Source organism: Corvus cornix, chromosome 20 (genome assembly GCF_000738735.6).
Source record: "Corvus cornix cornix isolate S_Up_H32 chromosome 20, ASM73873v5, whole genome shotgun sequence".
Lineage (NCBI taxonomy): Eukaryota > Metazoa > Chordata > Aves > Passeriformes > Corvidae > Corvus > Corvus cornix.
Window position 1 is genome coordinate 9,946,543 of NC_046349.1, and position 21,360 is coordinate 9,967,902.

At 51.7% G+C, this 21,360-nt stretch overlaps 1 protein-coding gene across 1 annotated transcript in view; it reads left to right on the top strand.

Annotated features, from left to right (window-relative positions):
• LAMA5 (laminin subunit alpha 5) overlaps positions 1–21,360 on the top strand; it is an 85,191-nt gene that overhangs the window by 40,446 nt on the left and 23,385 nt on the right. Inside the window, 23 exon segments of the mRNA XM_039563188.1 lie at positions 195–365; positions 800–897; positions 5,684–5,799; positions 6,646–6,764; positions 7,544–7,634; positions 7,782–7,916; positions 8,343–8,405; positions 9,538–9,678; positions 10,043–10,180; positions 10,403–10,537; positions 11,002–11,136; positions 12,583–12,720; positions 12,885–12,937; positions 13,119–13,218; positions 13,717–13,769; positions 14,167–14,272; positions 15,077–15,176; positions 15,340–15,496; positions 17,125–17,263; positions 20,019–20,161; positions 20,255–20,361; positions 20,465–20,618; positions 20,887–21,047. Coding sequence (XP_039419122.1) covers positions 195–365; positions 800–897; positions 5,684–5,799; positions 6,646–6,764; positions 7,544–7,634; positions 7,782–7,916; positions 8,343–8,405; positions 9,538–9,678; positions 10,043–10,180; positions 10,403–10,537; positions 11,002–11,136; positions 12,583–12,720; positions 12,885–12,937; positions 13,119–13,218; positions 13,717–13,769; positions 14,167–14,272; positions 15,077–15,176; positions 15,340–15,496; positions 17,125–17,263; positions 20,019–20,161; positions 20,255–20,361; positions 20,465–20,618; positions 20,887–21,047 — 2,753 coding nt within the window.

Sequence of the window (21,360 nt, forward strand, 5' to 3'; positions counted from 1 at the left end):
AGCGATTAATTTCCTTCCATCCCAAAGGATTGCTCATAGATTTGTTCTCAATAGATTCACAGAATGGCTTGGGTTGGAAGGGACCTTAATGACCACCCAGTTCCAACCTGCAACTCTGAGCAGATGCACCTTCCACTAGAGCAGGTTGCTCAGTGCCCCATCCAACCTGGCCTTCTCCCTCCTCCCACTCACAGATTGTTGTCTCTCTGGTGAACGGGCGCCCAGGAGCCATGAACTTCTCCTACTCTCCTCTCCTGCGGAATTTCACCAAAGCCACCAACATCCGACTGCGCTTCCTGCAGACGAACACTCTGCTGGGGCACCTGATGGGCAAAGCTCTGAGGGACCCTACAGTCACAAGGAGGGTAAGAGAGGCCTTGATACCACTTGCTGGTGAGGTGGAACTGTTTGAGGGCTGTGCAAGCCACCTCTGGGGAGAGCACATCCCTGGGTGTTGCCTGTGGGGATTTTCTCTCTCTTGCACTCCCTAAAGCTGAAGGTGTCTGCAGTGGATGCCGCTGTGGCTGGAGCTGGAGGCTGCTTGGGAAGGCACCAACAATGTGAAACTGGGAAACACTTCTTGGTGTCACATGTGGCTTTCTGGCTGTGCTGGGAGCCCCCCCACTCGTAGCTAATGGGCTCTGTTAGAGGTGGTGGATCTTACCATAGGCAGTGTCACTGTAAGGGAAATACCCCAACGCATCATTTTACTGGATAAAGTCGTGCTGAATCCTGAGTAGAACGGTTACGAATCTGATTTGTAAAGATAGTAATGGCCAGCTTTTCTTGTGCTCTCCAGTATTACTACAGCATCAAGGATATCAGCATCGGAGGGCGCTGTGTCTGCCACGGCCATGCAGACGTCTGTGATGCCAAAGACCCCAACGACCCTTACAGGTACCTTTTGCAAAATCCCAGTTCTGTGTGAGAGCATTTGAATTACTGTTTTAAGAATGAAAGATACCAGTGTTAGTTGTGTCCTGTCCTGAGCTAGTAATGGTGCCATCACTGCTGTTCATGGCTCTGCCCTGAGAAAGAAGCAGAAACTGCTCCAGACAAAGGAGCAAAAATTGCACAATTTGTCAGACTATTTTTCAGCCAGATCAGCTCCCTGCTCGAGTTTCTCTGTCCACAACTTGGCCATCCCATTGGAGCAGAGTGTGAGAAGGAGAAGATGGGATACTGATGTGGAACAGGGAAGTTTCCCATCAAAGTCCAGGGATCATTTCTGAACTTGTGCAGAGAAGTCTCTTGCTTCCCACATGGCTTCTTAAACATTGGGACAATGCTCTCTTAAGTAGATGGTCTCCCATGAAACCAGAGACTGCTGCCCATTTCTACTCACAAGAACCATAAATTGGTCATGTATGTATCTGAACAACTCTTTGCAAAAGAACAAGAGCGTGCAAAGAAGTTAAATTTTGGCTTATGGGAGTTCCCATCTGCCTTGGCAACTTGAAATGCCAAAGAACAGCTTCAGACCATGGAAGTGTTGCTTTTAGCCATCTGTTTGCAGCTTGAATGTTGCCTTTATGAAAGGGATGGGTAGATTCAGCTGGACGAGGGGAGCTTGTATTTCTTTCTCATCAGGATCATGTAGAACTTTTGGATTGTCTAAAATAAAATTCCAGTGAGTCCCAGCCAAGGTTAAAGCTGTTAAGTATTAAAACAAAGATGTATTGGTAAGCAAGCCTGCCTTAATGTGCCAAACTCTGACAAAAGGAAGTTCATAAATATTTGAATGTACAGTTCCTTGTTTTTTAGACATTGCTGTTGCTGGATGCACAGTACACCTGTGTGCAGGGCAAAAGGCTTCATGGGGACAAGTAATTCTTTAACATGGAAGTGCCAGGACCTTTCTTGGTCCTGGGTGTTTCGATGGTTTGGGGCTCTCCAAGAAGGGAGGGAAAATTGAGCAAGGAGAGATAAGTTAGAAATCCTTGTTCAATGCCACCTTTGCTTGCAACTGTCTCTGTCTCCTGAAATTCCTCTCCTCCACTCTCATTAGGATGCATTTGGCATCTCCACTCTTGGCCCCAGCCTGTTCTGTGATGTTGCAGCACATGTTGGTAAGCAGCTGTTGCATTTCACCCAGAGCAGATCACGCTGGCCTGAGGGAGAAAACATTTCCTACTTGGGTGCCTTGTACAGTCACCACATAACAGCTGTAAGTCCTTTGGGATACAGCAGGAAAAGGTGCTGGATAAATAGATCTTCTCATGGCATTGCTGTACCCTTTAGCAAGCCCAGGAGCACAGGCAAGTCAGCAGAAATCTGATACTTTCAGTTGAGAAAATGAGTAATTGGTGAAGTGCTGCTGTTCTCCAGGCTCTGGGAGCAGCTGTGTTCAGCCTTCCCATTAAAGTGGGCACTGCTGGGCAGGATCCCAGCCCTGCTGCCCTGACACAGCACAGAGGCAGCTTGGGGATATCTGTAATGCCACAGCAGCTGGGGCTCAGACACACTGTTCCCTTAAGACACAGACCCAGCTACCAGAAACTTGTCATGTCTCCAGCAGTCTGTGCAGTGTGTCCCTTTGCACATGTCCTGCCTCTTCAGGTGCTGATGTGTGACAGCCAACATGGCAAGGAAATGCAAATAGATCCATGTGGATTGGCCTGGCCCTATTAAAAATCCCACAATCTCAGCCTGTTGGGGTGGTCTCTGCTGCTCATTTTAACTTCTCTCTTCTGCACATCGCTGTGTTTCTCGTGCCCATTGCTCAGAAAGGCAGGATGAGCACTTCGATAGGGGCGAGGTGAGCTAGAAATCTTGGCAAAGACTTCAGGACGTGATGAAGCATGTCCATGAGCTGACTTCCTGGACATAAATTACAATATTCATGCAACTTTGGAAGGTTTGTGTGAAGTGCCAAGCTACAGAGGCTACACATCCATCTGTTGATCTGGCAGCACATCTGGGCCCTGTGTATGTGCAGGGACCTGTGGACAGGTACAGCCTCCTCAAGGCTCTCCACACTTCTCACAGCTTTCTCTCTTTGCCCCAAGTTGGAATGGGCTGAATGAAGCAGAGGGAAGGAATGTTCTCCTGGTTAAAGGTGAACACCAGCAGGATGAGGCACAACCCTTTCGCCTGGCAAACCCTGGGAGCAGTGAGATAAAGATTAGCAGGAACCTGGCTTGGAGAGCCCAGACAGGAATCGTGTGTTAACAGGCTGAGTGAGCTCAGGAGAACTCTGCAAGGGTTCTGCATCTGTCTATAAGAGCAACATCTTCTGTGGCTTCACTGCCCTGTCACGGATGCCACAAGCAAGGGGGAGACAAGTGTGCCTGATGCTGAAGATAACCAGCAAGACTGCAGCAGCCTAGTTGGTCAGAAGCACATCCACAGATGAAGGATGCTTTCCCACTGCTGGATCCTGAACTCCAGCTTCCCCTTTCCCATTTGGAAGGGAGAGCACCACGTGTGCTGGTAGATTTGTGCCATCTGTCAGTCTCTTTTTGCAGGTGTTTTCTTCTCCGTACAGTCAGAGGAAAGGGCTTTTTTTTTTTCTTGATTGTGCTCCTCAGATGTCCTAGCCAAATCCAGATGCTGTAGTGTTTGTGTGCTGCTCTCAGTTCTGCCACAGCTGCTTGCTGGAAACTGTTTAGTCTCTGCTGTTGAGCATCAGTTCCAGCGGGTAGACTGCGGTTTCATTTCTTATGGCAGGATGACCAGGAAATGTGTGCTATGTGAACACAGCCGCTCCCTCTTCTTCCTTGTATATACTCAATCAATGAAACATGTAAATATTGTGGTTTATGCACATTTGTCTGTAATTCATTAGCAGCACGGACTCGGCACAAGGTGCAGTAAAGCCATGAGCTCTCTCAGAGGTCATTGCTAACTCTGAACAGCAGAGACTAAATAAATACCTCCTTCTCCATGTGAAATGAGCATCCTTACTCATGCAGTGCCATCGTTTTGCGTTCTGGGAACTGAACCAGTACTTTTCAAACATCTTGAACATGAAGGAGCCTGAGGTGTGTGGCTGGAGCCACGTCCTCCACTCAGGGAGATTTATACTGCTCAGCAGGTTTATAAGTTCCCTGACTCAGTGACCATCTTTCTCCAGATGTATGTATATGGATCTTAATCTTGATCTCCAGCTGCTGCCATGGAAAGAAACGATAAAATTTTGTTTCCTTAAAAGTGCTGAGTGGTAGTCGGCCAGGTGAGAGGTCTGTGGGTAGTTACATTCCAGAGACACGCCAAGGTTTGCCTCTCATTGAGACTCCCCTTTGGGTCTGCAAAACACTTGGAGAACAAAGTTCCTAGTTGAATATTTCAGGGCTGTTTTCTGCTACTTAAGCTCTAGCCAGGGGTTCAGTTTCATGCCTGGACTCTGCCAGCTCCAGCCCAGGCTGTGAACGTGGGCAGGGACAGGGCATGATGAGTGATGAGAGAACTGACTGCGGCCACGTGTCCCATGGCATCTGCAGCAGGAGGGCTGGGAGCAGCAGTGGGACCTCTTGCCTCTCAACCCCTCTGCCTCGAGCAAATATGCTGAGTGTGAATCCTGCTTGCATTCCCCCAAACTTTCATATCATCCCATATTTTATTAAAATGGGGTCACTAGTCCAGTGCTGCTGCCTCTATCTGCCAATTCACTATGCATAGACTTGCAGTCTCACATCTTAAAATTACGTGTAGGTGGAAACTGTGGCACTCAGCTCACTGCAGTGTCTGCACTCCTGCACTTCACCCTGAATGACTGCTCCTTTTGTTTCTAACGTTTTAAAAAAATGACATTTATTTTTAAACACACTGCTTTTGAATGGAAAAGCATTGGAGGGAGGGAGAGGTGGGAGTGGCAGACTGGCCCTGAGGGGAAATGAGTAATTGCACAGATAAAAGCTGGAACATGCTGTATTATCCATAAGTCTAATACAACAGAAAGCATTTGTGTTGGATGGAATCGCCTTGTGCTAAGTGGAGGTTTTGGGGATGATGTCACCGACGTTAATGAATCACCGTTGTGGTGCCTGTCGAGATTCCTTGCCTGGCGCCTCCGGAGCCGCCTGTTTACCCAGCACAGCCCTGCCTGGAAAGCAGGAGGTGCATTGCACAAGGAGCGTGGGGCCAGCATCTATTAAAATGCTTAATTCAAATTTCATGCCCTCCTGCCTGCAGCACAGGTATACCTGGAGGAGCAGATAGCACCTGTGTGGCCCCATCCCTCTCCAGCTCTGGGCTGTCATTTTGTCCTTTCATGCTGCCCCTGAGCAGTGGTGAGGACATCTTTGTGTCTCTGCACCATGCTACACTCTCTCAAGTAATCTGCTTCAGCTCAGGTTTCTACCACTGCCGCCTCCGACCATTTCACATTTTATTCTCTGCAGAGCTGGCTAGGCAGTGGCACACTGATTTTTCTCTTACCCATGTCTCCTGAAGAAAAAAAGGAATGATGGTGGAGGAGAAAAAAGGGAGGGAACGGAGCTGGAATAGCAAAGTTTGGTGTTTGGCTCAGGAAAAAAAAAAAAAATCAATTAAAAAGTTGAAATAAAAAGCCTAAGAAGCCTCTTTTCCAGAACATTCAGATTAGCAAATACCACTCATTCATGTATGAGATCAGTGACAGTGATGCACAGCAGGGGCACACAGCAGGGGCCCACAGCAGCTCCCCATCCCACATGTCCCTGTCATTGCCCAACCTTGTCTGTGCCCCGTTCTGTCCCCACAGGCTGCAGTGTGACTGCCAGCACAACACCTGTGGTGGCTCCTGCGATCGCTGCTGCCCTGGCTACAACCAGTTCCCCTGGAAGCCTGCCACTGCCGACAGCGCCAACGAGTGCCAGCGTAAGTGGGAGCTGGGCTCCTCCTTCCTGCCCAAGCACAGCTCTGCTGTGGTGCACTGGTGGGGCTGGTGCTGAGTGGGACTGGGTGAACTGGAGGGCAGTGACACAGCAGAGAGGGCTCTGCACAGCAGGTGATGGTGTTCAGGTGAGGCTCACACAGGAAGGTCTCCAAGGTCCGTGTGGGACTTTGGCTCTGCTTGCATTCCAGTTCCTCCTGTGTGTCCAAGGGTTCGTGCAGGCAAGTCTCGTTGCTCAATTCCGTCTGCAAGATGAATTAGGTTTGGATGTGTTTACATACAGGACATCTTTATTTGTCTAGAGAAACCTTTGGTCAGTGCTGACAGTGGAATTTCTGCTGCGCTGGGAGTGCAGAGCACAGAGCTGCACCACATGGTGTCTTAGGAACGCAGGGTGGCAAAGGATCTTAATGCTGTGAGTTTGTAAAGCCCCCTCACCAGGTGCTGGATTTTACAGCTCACCTCTATCCAGGGTGGGATAAAAGAGGCAAGAATGTTGCTCTCTGAACCAGACTACTCAAGGCCCCACAGTGTGGTAATTTTTCTTTCTCGTCCATACACGCCTGCACATACTTCACTTGTGATTTTGTGCCTGCTGCGCTCTCCTGGTTGCAGACCAGACTTTGTGAGGGAGTTGCTGCCTCTGTGCTTCAGAGAGGGCTTGGGAGATCATGTAATCCCCCAGATGCATTCAGGCATCTTTCCTTATGGAAAAGCAACCCATCCAACATCAAACCCGGGAGGCAGAGTTGACATCTTGAGATCCAGCTGCTGACTGAAGGACCTCTGAGGACGGGTGGTTTAGCTCCCATCACCTCTTTGTATTCCAGCCTGCAATTGCAATGGCCATGCCTACGACTGCTACTACGACCCGGAGGTGGATCGGCACAAAGCCAGCAGGAGTCGTGAGGACAAGTTTGAAGGGGGAGGTGTTTGTATTGACTGCCAGGTAGGCCCAAAGAGCTCCTCTGGAAAAGGCTGATGCAAATGTTTGTGTTTGTTTCCGCTGTCAGCATGGAGTTCAGCCTCGCTGGGACCTCCACCAAGCCCCTCTGTTATCTAAATTAGGTTTCTCCCTGGAAATTTAGTGTCTTTGCCACGTATTAAAGGAGTGTGCACCAGTAATGAGAACAGCACTTGGGTTTCTAGCTGTCCCCTGGTGGTACCACTACCTCCTAAAGCTTTAAGTTGCTGCGGCACTGGAATTGGGAGGGACAGGTTGCTGCCCAGCACAGTGGGAAATCCCTACCCAGTTCACAGTGCTCTGGCATCTCCCTGGATATCTCTCTGCCCACTGAAATGCCAGTCTTCAGTCTCTGTGAAAGTGGGAAAGTAGCTCTGCCCTTACCGAGGTGATGGTGACTGTGACGTGGTTAAATCATGCACTGGCATGAAACATTTTGCTGTGCTACCTTGCTGGGAGGAAACAGGTTGCTGCTATCCTCCAATAACAAAGTGGTCAGGACATTTTACCATCTGAAGGAAGTGAAATGGGCTCGAGGTCAGATAGGAACCTGTAACTCACACTGTTTATGGGAGGATATGGTTTGTGGGAAATGCTTTGTTTCCAAGTCAGTGCATGTGGAATTTTGAGCAGATTTAGGTCTTTGGTGTGCTGACACTCCTGAGCTGCTTCCTCTGTAACCTGGAGCTATTGGTTAATCTGATAGACGAATGTGAATCCTGCAGGCAGAGGAACTGATGCCTCTCTAACCCACTGTCTTTCAGCATCACACCACAGGCATTAATTGTGAGAGGTGCATCCCAGGGTACTATCGATCCCCCGACCACCCCATCGACTCTCCGTACATTTGCTACCGTGAGTGCGAACTCCTTTGCAGTGACATCCTCCTGGACTTGGTGACACTGGGGAGGGCGCTCTGGAGGGTTTCTGAGAGGTTTTCCTGCTGTAGGGAGTCTGAGGCCTCTGTCAGTGACACTGCTGCTGGCTTGTCCCTCTCTGCAGGCTGTAACTGTGAGTCTGACTTCACCGATGGCACCTGCGAGGACCTCACGGGGCGCTGCTACTGCAAACCCAACTACACCGGGGAGCACTGCGACGCCTGTGCCGAGGGCTACCTCAACTTCCCCCACTGCTACCGTAAGTGGGGGGTTCAGATCTGGGAGCCCACAGACCCAGCGGGTGTGGGAAGGGCAAGCAGCTCCAGCTGTGGCTCTTGGGTTGTCTTTTCCCCGTGCCATGTGGCACTCCTGTCCCAGGAGGAGTTCTTTCAGGTGGGTACAAATCCACATTTGGCTTGGGTGGAAGCTGGACCAGAGCTGAACTGGTCTGAACACAGAGCCAACAGAAGCTTCCCATTTGGCTGGAGTTTTCTCTCACTTTCTGTGAAAGACAGGCTAAAAACGGCTGTAATGGATCATTGTTTAGTGGGATATCTGTGCTTTATTCCACGTTCCACATTTTCATTCAGTCTGTTCATCTTTGGGACTGTCAAGCCCTTGATATTCCATCAGGATTTCTCTGTGTGTCTGTGATGACCCGTGCAATGTCTCTTTCTCTGCACAGCCGTTCCAGCTTTCTCTCACAATGATACTGGAGAACAAGTGCTGCCTGCAGGACAGATAATAAGTAAGCAGTGCAGTTTTCCTTGATGCTTTGGCAATGCTGTCATTTCTGTTACACCTCCCATCCAATGCAAGATCAGTTCTTCAGATTATTGGGCACGTACGTTGTATGAGGCAGCCCTGAGTGGTTGTAAGAGAGCACAACCAGCAGCTGAGGGTGGGGGAAAGGAAGTTTTATGATCCCCTTTTTATGTACGTGGAATCTCTAGCCTAGAGTGACAGTGTGATTTTTTTCTGGGGTCCAGGCCATGTGGGAATGTCCCTTCTGCCCTCCCTGTGAGGAGCCCTCCGAAAGGTCGTGGAGGGGCTGTGGCTGAGCTGGGAGTTCTGCTGTGGATGCCTCTGAATGGTTGTGCAGAGGCAGCCACTCACTCTGTGTCACTTCCTCTGTTGTTCAGAAAGCTCATCCATGCTCTCATCCCTGCTCTCCACTTCACTTCCCTCCTCCCTCATGCTCACTCCTCTCAGTTCATCTACTCCCTTGTGCTTTTTTCTGTCTCTTTTCCCACCGAATCCTCCTCTGTCTCATGCTTCCCAGCACACTCCAGATAACCTTTTCCTTCCTTCTGATATTTTGAAGTCTCTATCTTCCAGACAGGTTTTTTTCTTTCCTGAGCTGGAATTTCTCACTTCCCTTCTCATTTCTCCACCTCCTCCTCCCTCTAGTTTTTGGATGATGTTTGTCCTTCCCTATCCCAGCCCAGCACCCCACACCACTGCTGTTGGTGACAGCAGGGCTGCCTGGAACACCATACCCTGGCAGTGGGAAGGTCTCAGGTGCAGCTGAGCATGGAGTGACCAGAGAGAAAGCCCAGAGTTCACCCTGGTTAGCCAAAGGCTCTGATTATTTCCACACTACACTGAATCAGCTCTGGGCTTGTGGGAGCAGCATTTGCCTGCCCTGTGCATTGCCCTGCTGCCCATCCTGCACCTTCACACCTGCGTGGTGCTGAGGCCTCCCAGCCACCCCACAAGCCAGGTGTGGTTTGGTTGAAACATTTGCATCTGATAGGAAGGTTATGGAGGCAAATGCTTGAGCATTTGAGTTGCCTCTCATGGCAACTCCTGTCCTTGTGGGGCCTCAGAGCTCGACTGACGGCGGTGCGTGGTGTCGCCTGTTGTGTGTCCCCATCCAGACTGCGATTGCTACGCGGGTGGGACCGAAGGCAACGCCTGTCGGAAGGACCCCCGGGTGGGGATGTGCGTGTGCAAACCCAACTTCCAGGGAACACACTGTGACCAGTGTGCCCCAGGCCACTACGGACCCAGCTGCCAGCGTGAGTACCCAGGGCAGCGTCCCCAGGCTCGCCCTGCTGGGCTTCTCCTTGTTCTCCACCCATGCTGGGGAGGAGGAATTCCACAGCTCCACTTCCAAGTGACAAATTCCCATGACTTCTGCACTTCTGCTGTTGTTTTCCACTCAGCCCTGACCCTCCAGCATCCTCCCAGGCTCTGGGGGGCTCTTGAGGAATTCCCTATGGATATGAACTATGGGCCAGGCATGCTTGCTGTCAGCTCTGTTCCCTATGCTTTCTCCTGCAACTGCTCTTCTACCCCAGAGGAACAGGCACTCTGGTTCCTTTCCTGGGAAGGCTAAAGACAAAAACTTGTTTATTTACTGATGCCCTTGTTGCTTTGCAGCCTGCCAGTGCTCTGGCCCTGGTCAGTACGATGGCACCTGTGACAGCGAGACAGGGCAGTGTCTGTGCCGGACGGGATTTGAAGGGCACTCATGTGACCAGTGTGCTCCAGGCTACTTCAACTACCCTCTGTGCCAGTGTGAGTATCTGTCCTTCACAGGCCTGGGTGGGGACACACAGCCAGAGTCCTCTGGCAGGGGGCTGAAGGACTGGATAGTGATTTTGTGGGTGTTTGGAAAATACGTTGATGGTTTGAACACTTAGAGCAGCACCTAATCTGAGAAGCCCAGGACAAAGACATTTTGCCACGAGCTCTGGCCCAGGCTCGCAGCTCAGGGCGGGTGGTTTCTGTGTGTCGCAGTGTGTGGCTGCAGCTCAGTCGGGACGCTGCCAGGAGGCTGCGACTCCGCCGGGAATTGTTTCTGCAGAGCCGAGTTTGCGGGGCCGCGGTGTGAGCAGTGCAGCCCTGGGCACCACTCCTACCCCCACTGCTACGGTAAGCACCTGAACCTTCAGCTCCTGCTGCTCTAAAAAACATACCTGTTCTTGCAGGACTTGGGTGTTTCTCAAAATCAACCCCGTGTGGTTTGCACTGTGAATTTGGCAGGATTGTTTTGGAGGTCATGGATCATAGCAAAGCCTGGAAGACAAAGCAGTTTTTATCAGTCGCACTTCCTCATCACAACCCTGCCGTGACCTGGTGTCTCAGCTTATGCCTCTTTTGTGTGTCATTTTAGTGCATTAACCTACGAAACTGCTGGGAAGCATTGAATGGGCTGTAAAAATCCCTCTGTGGCATTTTGCTGGTGTGGCTATGAAAATACTGCATGATTTGCCAAGGGATTAAGAAATTAATTTAGTTCTGATGGAAATGGCTAATTTCTGGGGGGCTGAACGATGGTTCAGACCAGCAGTGCTTGGCCACAGATCACAGGGATCATCAGAGTCCTGCTCTTACAGCTTGCTCCTGCGATTCCCGGGGTGCAGTGGACAACAACTGCAGCCCAGCGGGGCAGTGCCGGTGCCACGGGAATTTTGCGGGACACACCTGCAGCCAGTGTGCCCTAGGCTTCTACGGATACCCCAGCTGCACACGTGAGTAGCACCGTACTGCTCTCTACTACCTGAAAGGAGGGTGTAGCCAGACCAGGGTTGGTCTCTTCTCCCAAGTAACAAGTGGCAGGACAAGAAGAGACGGCCCCAAGTTGCACCACGGGAGGTTTAGGTTGGGTATTAGGAAAAATTTCTTCACCAAAACAGTTGTCAAGCATTTGATCAGGCTGCCTAGGGCAGTGGTGGAATCACTATCATTGGGAGGATTAAAAAGCCGTGTAGATGTGGCACTTGGGGACATGGTTTAGTGGTAGACTTGGAAGTGCTGGGGGAGTAGGTGGATGATGGTATTAGAGGTCTTTTCCAACCTTAATGAGTCTCTGATCCTGTCCATTTCCCTGGGCACTGCATCACTCCTGGACTCTTGCTGCTGGTGCCAGGACTGAGCAGTGGCTGTGGTAGGTGCTTGCAGCCCCAAATGCTCTGACCAGCCCTCCCCAGCTCCAGGCAGAGTGTCCCCATCTCCCTCCCTGTCAGCAGTCCCGACTGGAAGCCAGATGTACTCTTATGTCTCCCAGCAAGAATTTACTGCTCATTAAAAAGTAATCCATGATACAATTTCCCTGAGGCAACAAAAGAGCGTCATCACCCTCCTGCACTGGACTAAATGTGGACTTCTGAGCCATGCCAGCTGGCAGAACACTCCTCCCAAATGCTGATGCCGGCAATATGCCTTTGAAGAGGCTGGAAGCAGAGATGAAATGGTCTCACAGGACTTCAGTAGTCACTTTTTTTTTGTCTCATAAAGCCGTGTCCACATTGCAGAGCTGTAGAGGACGCACAGTAAAGAAAGAAAAGATCCACCTGATTTTTATATTTTTTTAAATCTGTTGTCTTATGAGCAATCTTTTGCTGTTAGCCAGTGTGGGGGTGTCAGCCTAGAATGTCTCCTTCAGCAGGGATTTGAGGTGTGCTGGCTGGGCAAGAAAGGCATGGGCAGCTCCCTGGCAGCTTGCTGACCTTTCCTGTGATAGGGCAGTGGGATCTTTGTGCACTCATGGGCAGCAGGTTTTGCAGGAAGCTGTGTAACCATTGCTCTGCCCTCACCCCACTGCCCACATCCAACATGCACATCAGGGCAGACCCTGATGGCCGAATGCTGCTCCTGGGTGTTTGGGATTTTGTAGGGTCTGATACATCAGTGGCAACTGACCTGGGTGGATGAGATCACACCTACCCCTTCTCCTCAACCAAAACTCTTCCCTGCCTCTTAAATACACGTAAATGTATGTGAATGGGTGTGATAAACACTGAGGCTTCTACTATTTTTCCTAAAAGATTGGGGTAGTTTTAACCAAAAGCAACGAATGAGAATTCTATTTATAACCCACATTTCTGGCTGCTTTTGGTGAAGGTCAGGCAGACAAAAGAGGCTGCTGCTGGGAAGCCCTGAATGCAGCTGCAGCAGTTCTCCCCCCTCTCTTGCAGCTTGCCAGTGCTCCCGGGAGGGGTCCCTGCATGGCACCTGTGACCAGGACGCGGGGCAGTGCAGCTGCCGGCCCAAGGTGACGGGACTGCGCTGTGACAGCTGTGTGCCCGGCGCCTACGGGTTCCCCCACTGCGAAGGTAGCCCCTTCTCCCTGATCTCTTGGCACACTCCAGTGTCTTGGGTGCTGGTAAATGCATTTATCATCCCCCAAAAGCTTTGCAAGGGGAGAAATAACCCCAGTTAGGGACAGCCAAGGGGAGAGCTGGCTCTATAAATCCGTTCTTTTCCCCCTCTTTTCTAGTGGGCTCCTGTAACCCAGCAGGGTTGGAGACTGCAGATCCCTCGCTGGCCCCGGTGAGTATCAAATGAACCCACCACAACCCCTGCAGGTCATTTTTATATGATCCCCTTTATCTCATGTTGGATCAGGTCCTTCCTTAAGCTCAGCCCAAAAGCATCCAGAGCAGCAGACCCCATGTTCAACCACTGTGCTGCAAATTCTCACCTGCTCTTTTCTCCCCATGCCTTTCCCCAGGGCTCCTGTGCATGTCGGGCATACGTTGAAGGCCCAGCTTGTGACAGATGCAAGCCTGGATACTGGAACCTGACTCCAGAGAACCCCTATGGCTGCCTGAGTAAGGAAATGGCATTTGCACAGCCCACAAAAGTCCCCTCCATGGTGTGAGAGCCAAACCCAAGCCAGTGGGCACCATCACTGCAGGATTGGAAGCGATGGCCTTCCTTCCATCTTCACCCAGAAGTGATGGGTCAAAGCTGGAGTGCTCTGGGTAACCCCCACGTGGAGAGGGGAAAGGCTGGAGCCCGGTGCTTTTTGCTTGGGATGAAACATAGGGCTCGTGCAGTAAGTTCTGCCATTCTCAGCCTTCCCTGCAGACACTTAACTTTTCATGGCCAAATATGCAGAAAAGGCAAATGTCTTTGGTAGCTGTGTCCTCAACAGTAGCTGTCCAGAATGGAATGCGAGCTCTTGTGCAGGGCTACCTTCTACTTGACCAGTTCTGGCTCCTCTTACCCAACCAGTATCCTCTGGTGTGGTGGGTGCTGACCCCATCAGGCATCTTCTCAGGGGCTGATGGACCTTCTGGCTTTCTTGTTCATCTCCCTCTCCCCAGGCTGCAAGTGTGACACCAAGGGCACCATCAGCGGAATCTCGGAGTGCCGGCAGGTGGGTTTGCTCCTCTGCTTCCAGGCTCCTCTGAGCATGCTGTGTTGGGAGTGTTCAGCTCTGTTTCTCACAGCAGCTGGTGGAGAGGCCCTGACACAGCTCTCAGCGCTTGCACCACAGTCTGGGCTTGCATGAGAATGTGGGATTAAGACCTGCCATAAATTAGGCACCTAAATATTTCTGGGTCTGTCCCAGGATGCCTGGATATTTGTTTGCCTGCATTGTTGGGTAATTTATCTGGCCCTTATCTGGCCCACCCATGTGCAGGAAGCCGTGTGGAGCGTGAAACTCAAAATGTTTCTGGAGTGTTTCAGACCAGAACCCAAATAACTGAGGAACAGCTTAGCCTTGACAAGCAACAAGAGGGAATGAGTTTCTATGCCTGCTTCTCTCCCAGGGCGATGGGCAGTGCTTCTGCAAAGCCAACGTGTGTGGGCAGTTCTGCTCGGCCTGCAGGGACGGCTTCTTCAACATGGAGAACGCAAATTACTTCGGCTGCCAAGGTGAGCTCTTTGTGGTGTGTCCAGTGAGTGAGGGGGGCCACAGGAACTGACCCCACGGCACAGACTGACTGCTTGGTGACCTTGGAGAGAAGGGGCAAGAGATGTCCCACCTCCTGTTTTGGGTCATCATTTTTGGGGGGATGTGGTTTAGTGCTTTAGGGGCTTCAGTGGTAGTGCCGGGTTGATGGCTGGAATTTGATGATCTTAAAAGTCTCTTCCAACCTTGATGATTCTGTGGTTCTGTACCATGGCCCAGAGCATGGGCTGGGAATTACTGTGGATGTGGAGACCAGAGATCATGTTTTTCCACTATAGGATATAGGTCTGTCAGGCTGGGGAGCAAGCAGCCAGGTAAGGTACACCTTTGGGTACCAGAAACTGGTATGTTTGAACCACTGGTCACATCCTTGCAGCTGTGCCCCTTCCTCCTGCTGGGAGAGGGCAGGCATGGATACATGGGGTTGGCCACTCTCCACCGTGTCCATGGGAAGAGGTAAAGGAGGAGATCCGGCTGCTCTGAGCCATCCCACGCAGTGCTGGCAGGGCTGGGAAGAGGGAGCAGGGCTGTGGCTGGTGGCAGGGCCGTGAGGGTTTGCAGACCTTGTTCCCTCAGCCGCCTGGAAATAGCTCAGCGCTGAGGTGGAAGAAGAGTCGATCCAAGTGGGTCCGGGGCCAAATATGAAAACGGATACAATGGAATAAAAATAGTGGCCCCAGGCTCCCCGCCCGCTGGGATGCGCCTTTGATTAGTGACCAGGAGCTCGTTAGCATGGCGGGAATGTAAACAGGCGCTTCCTCCCGCAGGCTGCCGGTGCGATGTCGGCGGGGCCCTGGGGCCGTCCTGTGAGGAGCGGAGCGGAGCCTGTCGCTGCCGGCACAGCACACGGGGTCCCACCTGCACCCAGTAAGCTGCACCTTGGTGTGCTCTGCCTCCCACGCTGTCCTCTGCCACCACAGGGATGGCGGCCTCGTTGTCTGGGCTGCTGTCACATCGGCCTGGCGGAGGTGTCCTCTTGCCGCTCCCTCCGGGTAGCCCAGCAGGTAACGGTGCTCTCTCTTTTCCCCAGACCAGCACAGGACCATTATTTCCCTGACCTTCACCACTTGAAATTCGAGCTGGAGGAAGGCACCACGCCGGCCGGCCGGGCCGTGCGCTTCGGCTACAACCCCCTGGAGTTCGAGGGCTTCAGCTGGCGAGGATACGCACAGATGTCCTCCATCCAGGTACGCCTGGGGGCTGCAGCCCAGCCCAGCTCCCTCTGGGGAGGACTGATGTGCTTTGGCACACATCTTCCACCCCAAGTGCTCCTGAAACCCCCAAAGTCACAGGATGGCAAACATAAACAGCACAGTGTATATATAGCCTGTTTGTTCAGATACTTCCTGTAGTGCTGGGGGTGGCATAGACTGAGGAAGGGAAAGATCCTAAATTGGGAATCCCGTGACATCCTAATCCATTTAGACAAAGGTGGTAGCATAGTGATTACTTACAGGGATGTCTATAAGCACTGTCTCAGTTTCCTTGTTCTTCTTTCAACTGACTTTGCTCTTTCCTATAACTCTGTATAACCTTTCCTCCCTTTTCCAAAAATAAGTTATCTCCTCCTCAACTGCCATGTTCAGCTTGGACCTCTCGTTACCCTTCAGCCTTTGCCCTTGCTGTTAGCTGGTTTGCTGTAACAATGGTTTATGCTAACCTGGAGTTGTGTAAGTCCAAGGAGTGAAGCTGTTTCATCTGTTGACTCCCTTTCTCTCCTTGGTGGTTTCTTCTGCATGGCCCCTGTGGAAGTGTGTGCGTGTTTGGGGATGGAGTGCAGGGCAGTGATTCTCTGACAGTTGTAACCCATGTGAGATACTCCTTGCTCTGGGGCATGTACTTTCAGTTCTCTTCACATTTTTGTGCTTAGGTGAAATAACAGAGGGGCTGTTTCCCAATGAATTTTTGGTAGGAGCTAAGCAATGAACTCCTGTAGGCTTCCTTGAGAAAATCCCAGCCTTAAAACTTGAGGATGGAGCTCATAGCTCCAGTGTTGCATCCAGTGTTGGTGTTTGAGCTAGAAGTAGACCTTGATAGAAGGGCTAGCACATGGCTTTCTGCTGGCAGGTCTCACCTGTAGTTTGTTATCATCAAAACCCTTCCAGTTTGCTCTCCAGTGGGAAGACGGTTTGTAACTGGAGCTTTGAAGAACACAGCCCTTATTAGAAGTCTCCCTGGGCAGAGCCCAGCTTTTCCCTGTAGGCAGGAGGTTATTTAAGCCTAGATCTCTTTGATTAAGCATCTCCTTAGCCAGGGTCTTGCCAAGCAGTGTCCAGGCAGGTGGAGGGCAGATGTGCCATCAGCTGTATGGTCCATTAGCCCCACTGGTTCTTAGCACTGCACATTACCGAGGATGAGGCACCAGCTCAATTCCCAGCCTCTTCTGTAGGCAGTTGGGCAGAGCTCCATAAACACAAGGGCAGGAGTTTGGTACCTGGTGGCTGGTTATGGCATGCTAAACCCCAAAGCAACATGCTGATAACAAAAGCAACAACTTCCTATAACCTTCCCTGTTTCATGGTGTGTGCCCCAGGAGAGCTGAGCCACCCTGCTGTGCCACAGCATCTTCCAGATGTGATCACAGCCTTCCCACCCCCTTCCACTGGCAGGTTGCTCCCTCAGTGGCTGGCCCCAGCAAGGGCACAGTGCCACGAGGTGCCGTGAGCAGTAGGGTCCATGTGCTTGTCTCCTCCTCGCGCTGTGGCATGATGCTTTGGGAGCAGTGAGCCAAGCAGCTGCGCTTGGGCTGGCAGTGTGGGTGGTGGAGGTAATTGAAGGTGTGCTCTGCTTCTCTCCCCTTTCTCTCTCCCACCAGCCCAAGGTAGTGGTGACTCTCAATGTGACCTCCCCCGACCTCTTCCGCCTCGTCTTCCGCTACGTCAGCCGGGGGCCCGCCAGTGTGGAAGGGAGGGTCTCGGTCGTTGAGGAAGGAAAGTTTAATGTTTGTGGCAACTGTAAGTGCACTTTTCACTTCCTAGACTAACTCAGAGCATCCCACGCTGCAACACTGCTCCTCTGCCCCTTCTCCTGCCCCAAGGTGTGTCTGTCCCAAGTGTGTCCGTCTCAGGTGGCCAGCCAGAGCCGTGCCATGGGCTGGCGAGGGAGGGGGAAGAGAGGCAGGCAGGCAGGCAGGTAGGGCAGGCGGGTCAGGCCCTCCCCAGAGCGGGCGGGCACTCAGGAGCTGCCCCCCCCAATGACGTGTGCCCCGTGTGCTCTTTTGCTTTTTGCAGAATAAAATCAGAGTCACTGTAGACGTGAAGGAGGCAGAGCTCTATCTGTTCCATGTCATCCTGAGGTATATTAATTCAGGAGGGGCCACTGTGTATGGCAAAATTACAGCTTATCAGCCACGAAGGAGAGGTAAGGATCCCAGACTGCTCTGCTTCCCTGTGCCATCGCCACCTCCTCCCCATCCCAGGCAACCTTCTGCATCATCCTTTCCAGAAGACGTTTCCATATGGCTTTATCCATTAGTCCTGCCCTCCCAGTTGAAAGGCTGATTTGAGTTTGCAGCTCCCTTTATTTACCAGAGCAGCAGCAAGGTGGGCCCAGTCCCAGGGCTGCTCACTGAGGACTGATACCAGCCAGGCTGGTGGGAGATAAGGCTGTTGTACAAATCCATACAACATTTCCAGCACGGGACAAGATCACCCCAGTGCCCCAGGCAAAACTGTGCTGACTTTCCAGCAAACCAGAATGGGCCAAGAGCCGGGAAGTGGACCCAAACTTTGGCAGCTGCACGTGGTTTCATTTAGCAGATGCCCTGACGTGGCAGTCCTGCCTTTTCCGTGTGCTTTTCCCAAACCAGGCTGCTGCCTTCACACGTGATGTGGGGATTGGAAGTGACATGGAATTACACGTTACACAGGCTTTGCACTCTGGTGCACTGTCCTCTCATCAAGCCACGAGCTGCTGGACAAGAGCCACCAAAAGATGTCTGAACAAGCCTAGAAACGTGGACAGCAAATATTCCGGGAAACAATCTGAGCAAGACTGCATGGGAACACACCTGAGGCCGTGGTGGGTGGTTGGCTGGTTGATTTTAGCCCTTGAGATGCCACAGCCACATGATCCTTCTGAAGCTCTTCTCCAGGCCACACATGCACAGCACAAGGCTGTCAGCACCAACTACCTAATTTATCAGAGTGTGAAGTTCTCTCCTCTGGCTTGAGTTGACATAGGTTCTGCCTTCGATGTGATATGCAAGGTTTGAAATGCCAAAATACTATTTTTCTGCCTTTTTTTTTTTGTGAGGAAAAATTGCTCATTTTTCTGTCCAGTCATATTACACAGCAGAAGAGCAAGCAGAGCAGAAGCCGTGGTCATGCTTTAGGATCCCACCAAAAGTCAGGAAATATTTAATCTGTCCAATCCAGCAGCAGAGCTCATTTGCTTTAAAAAGTGCTTCACTTCTCATGCAGAAGCAGCTTGATTTTTCTAGTGCTGAAGGCAAGCAGCCAGACTCGTGCACCAACAATGGGCCCCAGGAGGGCAGCATCCCTGGGAGGCTTCAGAAGTGCTGAGCCACCTCCTCTCTGGATGGAAAGGGCTTCACATGGCAAAGGACAAGCAGCTTGGAAAGAAGTTGGAAGATGTGTCTTGCAAAAGGGAAAGCCTTTTCCAAGTATGGGATTTTCAGCCTGGTTTCTTCCACTCTGCCTCCAGGAGCCATCTCAGTTGGAGTTGTGGATCACCTCAGAGGGATGCGAAACTTCAGCCTGTCAAGAAATCTACCCCGGTGCCAGTTCAGGGAAATCTCTTCACTCCTTCCATCCTCACCTCTGCTTCCCATCTGGAAAAGCGAGGTCCCATCCCCAGCTGATGCCAGGCATGTCACACATGGGAAGGGGTTATTATCCATCCCAGCAGTAGCACAAGCCCTTGCTTTAGCTTCTGGCCATCTGTGTTGTGCCTTGATGTCCATGTACCACACCAGGCCAGTCAGTGTGCCACACTCTCCACCTCCTCCTTCATCTCATCTGCTCACCGTGCAGCCATTCCTGGTGAATCCCTCTCAACTGCACTCTTCAAAAGCTCCTGAGACTGCTGGGGCAGGCACAGAAGTCTGCTTCTAGGTGCTGTATTGTGGTTGCATCCATTAATGAAGAGGTTGTGGGACTTCCAGCTGAGCCAAGGAGCTGTTCAACAGCAGCAGGATCAGGCCTTGCACCCATTTTGTCCTGTCAGTTAAAAATAATGTCTAAATCTCGAGTGCAGAGTCTGTGGTTGGCAGGAAGAAAGGCAGGAGCACACCTTGGGGGCCTGAAAGTTTGCCAGAAGACAGGTATCTTGCCTGTGGAGCTGAGGTCAGAATTTCCCTGAGGAAAAATGTATCTGGGCAATTCTTTTTGTCTGTCTCACAATTAACTCTTCACAGATGAGTTCTTTCTTTTTCTAGCTGGCAAAACGCTCCTTGGCTTGCAACACTCTGTGCTTTGCAGTCTGGGGATGCAGAGCACACTGTGAGAGCTCTGGATTTGCATTAAGGATTGCAGTGATTTATATTTATTTCTCCCATCAGGCTGTTGAGCAGATTGAGAGTGGATGCCTCTGTTCCAGGACAGTGTGGGATTGTGGTGCACCAAAGAGAGTGGGAGCCTGTCACTCCCCACTGCACCACAGAGCTGCTTCCCTGAGCATAGCCTCCCATGTCCAGCCCCAGGTTTTCCACTCCAGTCCCTTCACAGCCTCTCATCTCTCCCATTCCAGGTACAGAGCAGACCAAGCAGATTGTCTTTGCTCCCAGCACGGAGCCAGCCTTTGTCACCGTGCCCCAGAACAGCTTTGGGGAGCCCTTTGTTCTCAACCCCAGCACCTGGTCTCTGGTTGTTGAAGCTGAGGGCGTGCTGCTGGTAAGGCCCTGTGCTCCACCTGCCGTGGGGGCTTCAGCAGCTCCCTGGGGACAAGTGTCCCAAGCATCCCACCTCTCCCATCTCTCCTCCTAGGACTATCTGGTTTTGCTGCCCAGCTCATACTATGAGGCACCGATCCTGCAGCTGAAGGTCACGGAGCCTTGTACCTACCAGCCAGCCCCTGAGCAAGCCACCCAGAAGTAAGGATTTGCACGTCTTTGTGCTGTGTGGGGCTTGCTCAGCTCAGGCCTGGGGTTAAAGATTACCATTTGTACCTTGCCATTTCTTTCTATGTGTTTCCAGCTGCCTCTTGTACAAGTACCTGTCCGTGGAGGGCTTCCCTGCCGTGCCAGGGGTGGATGCAGTGTGCAGGCTGGACAACCGGCTCCCCAGGCTGTGTCCCACGGAGCAGCTCACCCCCTCCCATCCCCGCATGGCCACCTGCAGTGGCAGTGATGTGAGTGGCACTTCTGTTTTGTCCCTCTCCCAGACACTGCAATGTCTGGGGCTTTACCTACACCTGGGCAGGTGACCAGAAAGGCTTTACACCCATGCAGCTGTGTGCTTGTGTACCCTGTTCAAGGCACCCAAACCCAGAGTCTCACGTGTAAAGGCTTGCAAGGATTTGATGAGATTTGTTGCGTTGTCCCCTGAGCTGCAGAGGAGGCTGGTTTGTAGCATGGGTATCCTGCACACACTCCCTCAGTCATCCCTGTGTCCTCCAGGTGGAAGTGCAGCTGTCCCTGCCCGTGGCCCAGCCTGGGAAGTACGTGCTGCTGGTGGAATATGCCAACACCAACGCTCTGCAGACTGTGGGCATCGCGGTGAGCTCGCCGCACTCAGCCACTCAGCAGGGCACGTTCACCTTCTACCCCTGTGTCTACAGGTATGGGCAGCTCAAGGGAGAAAAGGTTCAGTTCTCTGCCATGGCAAGGACAACTCTCCCTTCAGCTGAACTTTTTCTGGTTTATCACATAAACAAAGCAAGCTTCAGTGTTGTCCATCTAAGCTCTGTGTGTCCAAACTCATTCTAGCTGCACACAGATTTTGGTGGCTGCCCATCCCATCCCAGGGTAGTGTGTACCTGTGCCAACACAGTCTTCTAATGCCTCTGCCAGGAGATAATCTCCTGCATCTGTTTACAGCTGCATATGTTGGTAGGGACCTTGACTTAGGGAATGACCTACAGGCGGGTTTAT